Source organism: Erpetoichthys calabaricus, chromosome 17 (genome assembly GCF_900747795.2).
Source record: "Erpetoichthys calabaricus chromosome 17, fErpCal1.3, whole genome shotgun sequence".
NCBI classification, from domain to species: domain Eukaryota; kingdom Metazoa; phylum Chordata; class Cladistia; order Polypteriformes; family Polypteridae; genus Erpetoichthys; species Erpetoichthys calabaricus.
Window position 1 is genome coordinate 22,356,124 of NC_041410.2, and position 12,194 is coordinate 22,368,317.

At 37.3% G+C, this 12,194-nt stretch overlaps 1 protein-coding gene across 2 annotated transcripts in view; it reads left to right on the forward strand.

Moving 5' to 3' along the window:
* Positions 1-12,194, forward strand: part of LOC114667314 (zinc finger protein 91-like) — a 52,197-nt gene that overhangs the window by 30,307 nt on the left and 9,696 nt on the right. For both annotated transcript variants that reach the window (XM_051920492.1, XM_028822578.2), the window contains 3 exons: positions 299-475; positions 6,915-7,211; positions 9,075-9,323. In XM_051920492.1, the coding sequence (XP_051776452.1) occupies positions 299-475; positions 6,915-7,211; positions 9,075-9,323 (723 nt within the window). The remainder of the gene's footprint in view (positions 1-298; positions 476-6,914; positions 7,212-9,074; positions 9,324-12,194) is intronic.

Below are 12,194 nucleotides of genomic sequence, written 5' to 3' on the forward strand. Positions count from 1 at the left end.
TTTTAGATTTACACTTATATTTATTGAAAGGCTATCAGCTATGCAGGCTTACTTGTTTAGATAAGCCCATTTACATATTTTAGTACCAAGGGCTTAATATTTTTCCCATTTTTTATTTGTAGTATAATTAAACATATGTCAATATTTGCTATACTAAAAATGCAAAATACCTAAGCATCTTGAATGTTGTCAATAGATGGCAGTAGATTCAGAGATGTAAATACAAATGAAGTATGTGAAAAAAAATCTAAATGACCAAGTTTGTTTTTTTTTTTTTTTTTTTTGGTATTTTTTGTAGATGAGTGTGACCAGTTTTTTGTTTATCCTCATTTGCACCCAAAACACCAGAAACGTGAAACTGGAAGATGTCAATTTAAATGTTTAGTGTCTGGGGATAAATGTAAATGCCTAGAAGCAATAGATAGTCACAAGCAAGACCACCTTGACCCGCTTCAATATGTCTGCAGCGACTGTGGTAAGTTGTGTGTAGGTTTAAATAATTTGATAGTACATCGGCATCTGCATACTGAGGATCAATCTTATGCTGCTTGTGAATGTAGAAGGATGTTTAAAAGACACTCTGGCATGCAGAGACCAAAATTGTACGTAATGGTGCTCAGAAACAGAATTCTTCATCGACTAGAAATATCAAAATTGAGTGAATCAAACAATCTTTTTCATAAAATTTTTGGCACTTGATATTTTTTCATTAACTTTGTTTCTGTTAAGGAATAATTATCTTTAAAAGCTAAAAGTGCTTTAAACAACATAAGAAAAGTTGCAATAATGCATTGTATGCTTGCATGGTTCCTGTGGACTAAAATTAAATCCTAAGTAGGGGCGTCACAGGAACCAATACTTCAGCACCAAATATTAAAATTCAGAAAACATCCAAGGTCTAGTTTTTTTTTTATATATTATAAAATATATAATACAGTACTGTGCAAACGTTTTAGGCAGGTGTGAAAAAATGCTGTAAACAAAGAATGCTTTCAAAAATGGAAGTGTTAATCATTTATTTTCATCAATCAACAAAATGCAGTGAATGAACAAAAGAGAAATCTAAATCAAATCAGTATTTGGTGTGACCACCCTTTGCCTTCAAAACAGCATCAATTCTTCTAGGTACACTTGCACACAGTTTTTGAAGGAACTCGGCTGGTAGGTTGTTCCAGACATCTTGGAGAACTAACCACAGATCTTCTGTGGATGTAGGCTTCCTCACATCCTTCTGTCTCTTCATGTAATCCCAGACACAGTTGATGATGTTGAGATCAGGGCTCTGTGGGGGCCATACCATCACAACCAGGACTTGTTCTTCTTTACGCTGAAGATAGTTCTTAATGACTTTGGCTGTATATTTGGGGTCGTTGTCCTGTTGCAGAATAAATTTGGGGCCAATCCTACACCTCCCTGATGGTATTACATGATGGATAAGTATCTGCCTGTATTTCTCAGCATTGAGAATACCATTAATCCTGACCAAATCTCCAACTCCATTTGCAGAAATGCAGCCCCAAACATTCAAGGAACCTCCTCCATGCTTCACTGTTGCCTGCAGACACTCATTATTGTACCGCTCTCTAGCCCTTCGACGAACAAACTGCCTTCTGCTACAGCCAAATATTTCAAATTTTGACTCATCAGTCCAGAGCACCTGCTACCATTTTTCTGCACCCCAGTTCCTATGTTTTCGTGCATACTTGAGTTGCTTGGCCTTGTTTCTACGTCGGAAGTATGGCTTTTTGGCTGCAACTCTTCCATGAAGTCCACTTCTGGCCAGACTTCTCCGGACAGTAGATGGGTGTACCTGGGTCCCACTGGTTTCTGCCAGTTCTGAGCTGATGGCACTGCTGGACATTTTCTGATTTCGAAGGGTAATAAGCTTGATGTGTCTTTCATCCGCTGCACTAAGTTTCCTTGGCTGACCACGGTGTCTACGATCCTCAGCATTGTCCATTTCTTTGTGCTTCTTCAAAAGAGCTTGAACAGCACATCTTGAAACCCCAGTCTGCTTTGAAATCTTTGTCTGGGAGAGACCTTGCTGATGCAGTATAACTACCTTATGTCTTGTTGCTGTGCTCAATCTTGCCATGACATGAAACTGTCTTCCACAACCTCACCTTGGTAGCAGAGTTTGGTTGTTCCTCACCCAGTTTTAAGCCTCCTACACAGCTGTTTCTGTTTCAGTTAATGACTGTGTTTCACCCTACGTGTGACATTGATGAGCATTAGCACCTGTTTGGTAGAATTGGTTGATCAGACACCTGACTAGAATCCTACAAAATCCCTGACTTTGTGCAAGTGTACCTATAAGAATTGATGCTGGTTTGAAGGCAAAAGGTAGTAACACAAATATTGATTTGATTTAGATTTTTTTTTGTTCGCTCACTTTGCATTTTGTAAATTGACAACAATAAACAATCATTATTTATATTTCTGAAAGCATTCTTTGTTTACAGCATTTTTTCACACCTGCCTAAAACTTTTGCACAGTACTGTGTGTGTATGTATATATGTGTGTGTGTGTATATATATATATATATATATATATATATTATATATATATATATTATATATATATATATATTATATATATATATATTATTATATATATATATATTATTATATATATTACATATATTATTATATATATATATATATATTATTATATATATTATTATTATATATACACATATATAACACGCACACACACACAGAGTATCCCTGGTACAACTCTCATGTCAAGTTTAGGAATTATTTGGGCATACATATCAACACATGAGAAAAACCTGAAGAAAAACTATGTTTTAAAATGGCTTGCAGTAGTATTGGAAAACAAAATAATTGAAGCCTGGATCACAGAAAGCATATGCAGCAGAGAGATCGGTGGATACACTGAGACAGTTTTAGAACTCAATATTAGAAGATGTACAGTAGCACTAGCGGTGGTATTTGGTCATGTTATAAAGATGATTAAAAATCATTTAAAGCAGATTTAAAATTGGTATGAATCGTAATCAGATGTTGACATCAAAACCAAAAATTATGGATTATTTTATGAATCTGTACTGAAAAGAAACAGTAAAACTTAATTACTTTTACTCACTCATAACCTAATTTTCAGCTGATCTCTTTCTGCCATATTCTCAAAAACAAAGACTCCGCATACTGTGTAAAAGTAAATTGCTAATTGGTTTGTCGTGCTTCAGTTTTCAGCATGGCATAACTCTATGGCCTCAACTGTTTTTTTTTTTTTTGAGCATGCACATGGCACTACACAGAAAGATCATACTTCAGAGTGTTGATTGTTACAGCAAACTTGGTAACAATATGCAGGTGGGCAATGACTTTGGCTTTAGAGGGCTTAAGCTATGATAATAAACGTAATTTGCCATTATCTCTTAAGTTCAAGCCCAAAATTGGGGAAAACGAGTGGCCCTTAAAATTCACTGTAGTACAAAGGAACCCCTCCACCCTCAACCCCTGCACCTAGTACCCCAGGGTCAAAATTCTGTGTTCCAAAGTAGTCTAGAGTCTCTTCCTAACAAAGTAAGATATTTGTGATATTTGGATATTTGTTGAGATTGGACCAAGAGTGTGGAATTGAATAACAATTTATACACTTTGTTATAACACCCACATTGAGCTTTATATATTAGATAGATAACTATTATCTGACAGTAATGATGGTATAAACCTATGCTGCATAAGTTCGATATGGCTAAGTGCTATATTATGTTGCTAGTTTAGGATATAGCTTGTTAAGTATGCCTGCTATTTAGGCAAGTTTCGTAACAATGTAACGGTAGTCTTTTAAGGTGATTTTTAGAGACATTAGTTTGTCATCAAGTCAGTAACTTCTGACTTCTGTTTATAGTCTGAGCTTGAAGGCGTCATGCCATTGTTTATTTGTTCATATAAAGTTTTTTTTGTTGCATATGTTGAATGGTAATTTTGTTTTTGCGCTGGTGTCAAATGAGTATCAAGTATTGTGAAATTTCACTGATATTGGCATCAACTACAAAATGTTTGGTATCGTGACATCACTATGTCATACACAGTCATTTCTTTAATAGTTGAGTCCATTAATTTATTATGATGCATGTTAAGCTTATTGGAATATAGCTATTGGGATTGGTGCACTCACCTTTTTACTGTATTTATTGGGATAACATTTGGTGGCTTCCAGATCAAAGGAATTTTCAGTTTGCAGTTATCTATCTATTCCTTGAGCATTCTTTTATAACTAAAACACTGAAAGAACCTATTTGGGGTCACCTTTTGCCTTTTGTGCAATATATTTCTCCTGGATAGCCATTTACAGTTTTTGCTGTCCTTGTTAACTGTTGCTTTTTTGCTCATGAGTCCCTTAGTTATTTACCTCCTTAATCTCCTGTTTTTTCTAAATATGTTCTGCATTTTTTTTAAACTTGCTACATTTCTCCTCCGATGTCTCCACACTTTAAAGTTTGTCCCTGTTTATCTTTTTAGAATTTGCCACATTTGCTCAAAAAGTGAAATGCATTACAGCATAATGCACCTTGACAGGCTTCTCGTCCCAGTGGTTTTTAACAACCTGTTTAAGGAAACAGTCACTGATTATGTTTATAAAATCACTCTTTTCTTTGATATCTATACAGTTAATATTTGGGTAATACAGTCCTTTATTATTATACTATCCACAATGATATTTATTTTTTAATACCACTAAAAAGATGCATATTGAAAAAATTGTCTATAGTGGGGGTTAATAACGCTTTGCACATCAGGCCTCTACCTCAGATCCTTTGTATTTGAGTCTAATTTTTTTTTTAAATAATAAATGGTCAACCACTCATGTGAAGCAAACAGAGTGCATCCGGAAAGTATTCACAGCGCATCACTTTTTCCACATTTTGTTATGTTACAGCCTTATTCCAAAATGGATTAAATTCATTTTTTTCCTCAGAATTCTACACACAACACCCCATAATGACAACATGAAAAAAGTTCACTTGAGGTTTTTGCAAATTTATTAAAAATACAAAAACTGAGAAATCACATGTACATTGAGCCTTTGCTCAATACTTTGTCGATGCACCTTTGGCAGTAATTACAGCCTCAAGTCTTTTTGAATATGATGCCACAAGCTTGGCACACCTATCCTTGGCCAGTTTCGCCCATTCCTCTTTGCAGCACCTCTCAAGCTCCATCAGGTTGGATGGGAAGCGTCGGTGCACAGCCATTTTAAGATCTCTCCAGAGATATTCAATCAGATTCAAGTCTGGGCTCTGGCTGGGCCACTCAAGGACATTCACAGAGTTGTCCTGAAGCCACTCCTTTGATATCTTGGCTGTGTGCTTAGGGTTGTTGTCCTGCTGAAAGATGAACCATCGCCCCAGTCTGAGGTCAAGAGTGCTCTGGAGCAGGTTTTCATCCAGGATGCCTATGTACATTGCTGCATTCATCTTTCCCTTTATCCTGACTAGTCTCCCAGTTCCTGCCACTGAAAAACATACCCACAGCATGATGCTGCTACCACCATGCTTCACTGTAGGGATGGTATTGACCTGGTGATGAGCGGTGCCTTGTTTCCTCCAAACGTGACACCTGGCATTCACACCAAAGAGTTCAATCTTTGTCTCATCAGACCAGAGAATTTTCTTTCTCATGGTCTGAGAGTCCTTCAGGTGCCTTTTGGCAAACTCCAGGCGGGCTGCCATGTGCCTTTTACTAAGGAGTGGCTTCCAACTGGCCACTCTACCATACAGGCCTTATTGGTGGATTTCTGCAGTGATGGTTGTCCTTCTGGAAGGTTCTCCTCTCTCCACAGAGGGCCTCTGGAGCTCTGACAGAGTGACCATTGGGTTCTTGGTCACCTTCCTGACTAAGGCCCTTCTCCCCCGATCTCTCAGTTTAGATGGCTGGCCAGCTCTAGGAAGAGTCCTGGTGGTTTCGAACTTCTTCCACTTATGGATGATGGAGGCCACTGTGCTCATTGGGACCTTCAAAGCAGCAGAAATTCTTCTGTAACCTTCCCCAGATTTGTGCCTCGAGACAGTCCTGTCTTGGAGGTCTACAGACAATTCCTTTGACTTCATGCTTGGTTTGTGCTCTGACATGAACTGTCAACTGTGGGACCTTTATATAGACAGGTGTGTGCCTTTCCAAATCATGTCCAGTCAACTGAATTTATCACAGGTGGACTCCAATTAAGCTGCAGAAACATCTCAAGGATGATCAGGGGAAACAGGATGCACCTGAGCTCAATTTTGAGCTTCATGGCAAAGGCTGTGAATACTTACAGTATGTACATGTGCTTTCTCAATTTTTTTTATTTTTAATAAATTTGCAAAAATCTCAAGTAAACTTTTTTCATGTTGTCATTATGGGGTGTTGTGTGTAGAATTCTGAGGAAAAAAATGAATTTAATCCATTTTGGAATAAGGTTGTAACATCACAAAATGTGGAAAAAGTGATGCGCTGTGAATATTTTCCGGATGCACTGTACATTCAAATTCTCTTTTATATGCAGTAAATTGCTCCTCTTGTACCTTTTTTGATTTTCATGCCTGTTTTTCGTAAATAACACATCTAGTAAACTTGTTCACATCTCTTGGATTTAGCTAGGTTTTCTACTGTTTCTACAATAGCATAAAGGCAACAAACAACTGCTATTCATTTGTTTTATTCCTATTTTAACAGTAAATCAAGCAATTTTTAAATCTGTATTTCAGTTTATTAACTATGGTTTACAAATATTCAACTTATCTTAAAATGTTTTCAATTAATACTACATAGAAGAGTGCAGCTATTGTTAATTTTCACTTCTTTTTGTAACACGTTGAATCTTGAACTGTGCTCTGTTTAAATATTGCCCATAAAAACAAATGATTTCATCTGTTTTTACTTCTTCTTCTCTATCATTACAGGTCAGAAGTCTCTTGAATGCCCTAAGTGCTTCACCATGTTTAGAAACAAAGAAACGTTGGAAAGTCATCTACTTTTTAAACATCTGGAAGAATACAAATGGCATATGAAAGGACAGATTGTGTTCACCTGTCCCCACTGTAAACAGATCTTCTACTCTTCTCATCAGCTTAGCATACATCAGTGGGCTTGCATAATGTGCAAGAAGTCTGCGCTTAAACAGGATATTGGGGGAGATCTAGGACTTGAAGAGAATCAGGATTTAGACACAAAAGAAGCAAAAATACGCCAAAAAACTTGTGAGTAAAATATATTTCTAACCTGTACTTTTCACAGAGCATCTGTTTACTAACAATGTTTGGTATATTGTGTTATCCAACAAGGCTGAAGTAAACTTGCTTTTAATTACTGGGTGAGAAATTCAAGTACTCCGTTCTATTCAAGTGAATTATGTCCAGTGAAAGAAAGTAAAAAAATATACAGCAAGATTAAAAAGATATCCATCCATCCATTTTCCAACCCGCTGAATCCGAACACAGGGTCACGGGGGTCCGCTGGAGCCAATCCCAGCCAACACAGGGCACAAGGCAGGGAACCAATCCTGGGCAGGGTGCCAACCCACCGCAGGACACACACAAACACACCCACACACCAAGCACACACTAGGGCCAATTTAGAATCGCCAATCCACCTAACCTGCATGTCTTTGGACTGTGGGAGGAAACCGGAGCGCCCGGAGGAAACCCACGCAGACACGGGGAGAACATGCAAACTCCACGCAGGGAGGACCCGGGAAGCGAATCCAGGTCCCCAGATCACCCAACTGCGAGGCAGCAGCGCTACCCACTGCGCCACCGTGCCGCCCCTTAAAAAGATATACTGTATAAAAGTTAGAGTTTATTACCTTCATTCCTCTTTTTTGTTCTGTTGTAGACTTACACCCATTTATTTATTTTAACTTTTCACCTATTACTGCTGTTACTGCGTATGGCCCAACCGCCATAACCCAAAGATTGGGTTAAGTATGTTTTTAGAATGGATGTATACATATCAACAAGTTAAGTATATCTAATCTAATTAAGATCATGCAGTAAACAAGATATAACTGGTCTCTGGACATACTCTTTTTCAGGAAAATTTGACAAGAATCCTTTGATTTTTTTTTTATTCACTTAATGAAATTTAGACTGTCAATAGTAATTATAGACAAAACAGGGAAGGATTTTTGGTTCGGTAAGTTGGAAAAGTAAATGTCTGCAGATTTAATGTAGTCTGGCAAGGGAGATCTTTGCTAAAGATGTGAATAATCTATCTATCTATCTATCTATCTATCTATCTATCTATCTATCTATCTATCTATCTATCTATCTATCTATCTATCTATCTTTCTATCTATCTATTATAAAGTGCCTTTCATATCTATCTATCTATCTATCTATCTATCTATCTATCTATCTATCTATCTATCTATCTATCTATCTATCTAATCAACATCAGTCTAAAGCAAAGTTAACAGATTTTCTCCATTGTTAGTGCAGTGAAATATTTTATAGGTTAATTATTAACTACTTTAGACAGTCTGTCTGACCACTCTTTCATGTTAATCGCCTCATCATTATACTGTACCTAATATTATAAATCTTTTGGTATAGATTATAAAGATAAAGGATGCAATGCTTATGATTAAATGTTTAAACAAATTGTACATATTATGTGCTCTCAGACTTGGTGTTTTGCTTTAATGTTTGAGAAAGTGAAATCTCACTTTGTAACTCATATGTGGTTCAGAGTGTTTCAGTCTTTTAATAGATAAAAGTACACTTCAGGATTTCTTCAAACTAAGACAGAGCCACACAGACAATTTAGATATGTTTGTCAGTTCCCTTTTTAGTATATAGAACATTTTAGGTCCACTGCATTTGACTACATCCTTACACATATAACTATGATCTTACATTATTTTGCTCAGATAACGTGAAACAGCAAATGTACATCATATCAATAATTTTTATCTTTTAAATAATGTAACCATCATGATAACTCTGATATTGTATTTAGTCTATAATTTTGTGTTGTTTGCCTTTTGTCTCCAACACTGGAGAAAAGTATAAAAAGGTTAAATAAACAGTTTAGGTATATTTATTTCTTTATTTTATTGGCAGGTACAGAAAATGATTCTTCACACAAATGTCCGCAATGCAATTTAATTTTCAGCAGCTGTGAAACCAAACAGGAGCATGTGATGGCCAACAACTGGCCTCCAGAGAACTCTCGAACATCCTCTGACATGATAAACCTTAAGAAAGCAGAACATATATTTCCTGTTAGAGGTAATATTCTTATGGTTTCTATCAAGGAGGACGTGACCAAACTGGATGCATATAGTGAGGGTCTAGAGGAGCACATTTCTGGTAAGTAAAGTATTGGTATTTAAAGTTTGACTTTCAGGTTAACATTGCTGCTTGCGTAAACAATAGCAACCCAGAAAATTTTGACTTTCATATTAGCTGTGCAAGTATATTCACTCCAAAGATCCAGGTTTGTGTCTGTGTTCAGGTTTGCTTTACTGCTGTTAACAAAAATCTGTGGACTATTAAGCACTTAAATTTTAGGCCTATATGTGAGCATAGCTCTTCCAGTACTTTATTACTATTAAAGTGATTACTTCACCAAAAAATATTTTTAATATGTTACCCAATGTAGTTTTGACTGAGAAGAATTTGTAATGTCATGTTTTAATGGAGAATGAATGTAACAAGGTTTCTGATAAAATGAGTATCTATGGAGACCAAAGCTGAATAACAAAAAACAATATAAACGTCCATGAAAAAAAAAAATCTGTCACCTAACCCACATCCGATCATATGCTCACAAAAGGCAAAATATACATATTTTTTTGCTAAAATACTGTTAAACAAATACTTCCAGTAAATCAGAGCAGTACACACAGAGAAAACATGTTTACATGAGATTTTTTTTTAACTGAAGACCCACCTCTCCCCCTTATTCATTGGCCAAAATTCCTGTCTTCAAAGTAAAAATCTGTTCCCATGTGAATATGTTTCCTCTGTGTGCGCTGCTGTAATTTTATGAAAGTATTTATTTAACAATATTTTAGCAAAAATGCATCCATTTTTCTGCAAACTGCCTGTCACATCACACACAAATATATTTGCAGACACATTTCAGCTTATAAACAAAATTCTCATAACCACATTCTCTCAATTGTATCTCTTTCAGCAGATATTAAAGCAATACACACAGAATATGTAGATTTTTTTTTGTAACAGTCATTGTTGCTGGTGCTGCAATGAAATGAATTTTACATTATAATAGAAGAAAATGAATACAGCTAATATTCAATTAGTCTATCTACAGTGCACCCGGAAAGTATTCACAGCGCATCACTTTTTCCACATTTTGTTATGTTACAGCCTTATTCCAAAATGGATTAAATTCATTTTTTCCTCAGAATTCTACACACAACACCCCATAATGACAACGTGAAAAAAGTTTACTTGAGATTTTTGCAAATTTATTAAAAATAAAAAAATTGAGAAAGCACATGTACATAAGTATTCACAGCCTTTGCCATGAAGCTCAAAATTGAGCTCAGGTGCATCCTGTTTCCCCTGATCACCCTTGAGATGTTTCTGCAGCTTAATTGGAGTCCACCTGTGGTAAATTCAGTTGACTGGACATGATTTGGAAAGGCACACACCTGTCTATATAAGGTCCCACAGTTGACAGTTCATGTCTGAGCACAAACCAAGCATGAAGTCAAAGGAATTGTCTGTAGACCTCCAAGACAGGATTGTCTCAAGGCACAAATCTGGGGAAGGTTACAGAAAAATTTCTGCTGCTTTGAAGGTCCGAATGAGCACAGTGGCCTCCATCATCAGTAAGTGGAAGAAGTTCGAAACAACCAGGACTCTTCCTAGAGCTGGCCGGCCATCTAAACTGAGCGATCGGGGGAGAAGGGCCTTAGTCAGGGAGGTGACCAAGAACCCGGTGGTCACTCTATCAGAGCTCCAGAGGGTCCTCTGTGGAGAGAGGAGAACCTTCCAGAAGGACAACCATCTCTGCAGCAATCCACCAATCAGGCCTGTATGGTAGAGTGGCCAGACGGAAGCCACTCCTTAGTAAAAGGCACATGGCAGCCCACCTGGAGTTTGCCAAAAGGCACCTGAAGGACTCTCAGACCATGAGAAAGAAAATTCTCTGGTCTGATGAGACAAAGATTGAACTCTTTGGTGTGAATGCCAGGCGTCACGTTTGGAGGAAACCTGGCACCATCCCTACAGTGAAGCATGGTGGTGGCAGCATCATGCTGTGGGGATGTATTTCAGCGGCAGGAACTGGGAGACTAGTCAGGATAAAGGGAAAGATGACTGCAGCAATGTACAGAGACATCCTGGATGAAAACCTGCTCCAGAGCGCTCTTGACGTTAGACTGGGGCGACAGTTCATCTTTCAGCAGGACAACAACCCTAAGCACACAGCCAAGATATCAAAGGAGTGGCTTCAGGACAACTCTGTGAATGTCCTTGAGTGGCCCAGCCAGAGCCCAGACTTGAATCCGATTGAACATCTCTGGAGAGATCTTAAAATGGCTGTGCACCGACGCTTCCCATCCAACCTGATGGAGCTTGAGAGGTGCTGCAAAGAGGAATGGGCGAAACTGGCCAAGGAAAGGTGTGCCAAGCTTGTGGCATCATATTCAAAAAGACTTGAGGCTATAATTACTGCCAAAGGTGCATCGACAAAGTATTGAGCAAAGGCTATGAATACTTATGTACATGGGATTTCGCAGTTTTTTTATTTTTAATAAATTAGCAAAAACCTCAAGTAAACTTTTTTCATGTTGTCATTATGGGGTGTTGTGTGTAGAATTCTGAGGAAAAAAATGAATTTAATCCATTTTGGAATAAGGCTGTAACATAACAAAAGGTGGAAAAAGTGATGCGCTGTGAATACTTTCTGGATGCACTCTATCTTATAATACCATTACGGTCTTTCTGTGTTAAGTAATTTGTGTTTGTTGTGCTGTTGTGACAGTGTAATACATAGTACTTCATGTGTCTGAACCATTGAGACTAGCAACATAACATAATACCCAAACGACATAATTTTTCATAACACTACAATGTCAAATTGAATTAAAGCTAGTGGAAGCAGGTAGGTTTGGGTAAATGTATTATTCTTTGTCATCCCTTCCGTTTGAGGACCTGACTGAGCTGGAACAATTCAGTGATAGCATGTCATTCCATAGGTCACAAAAT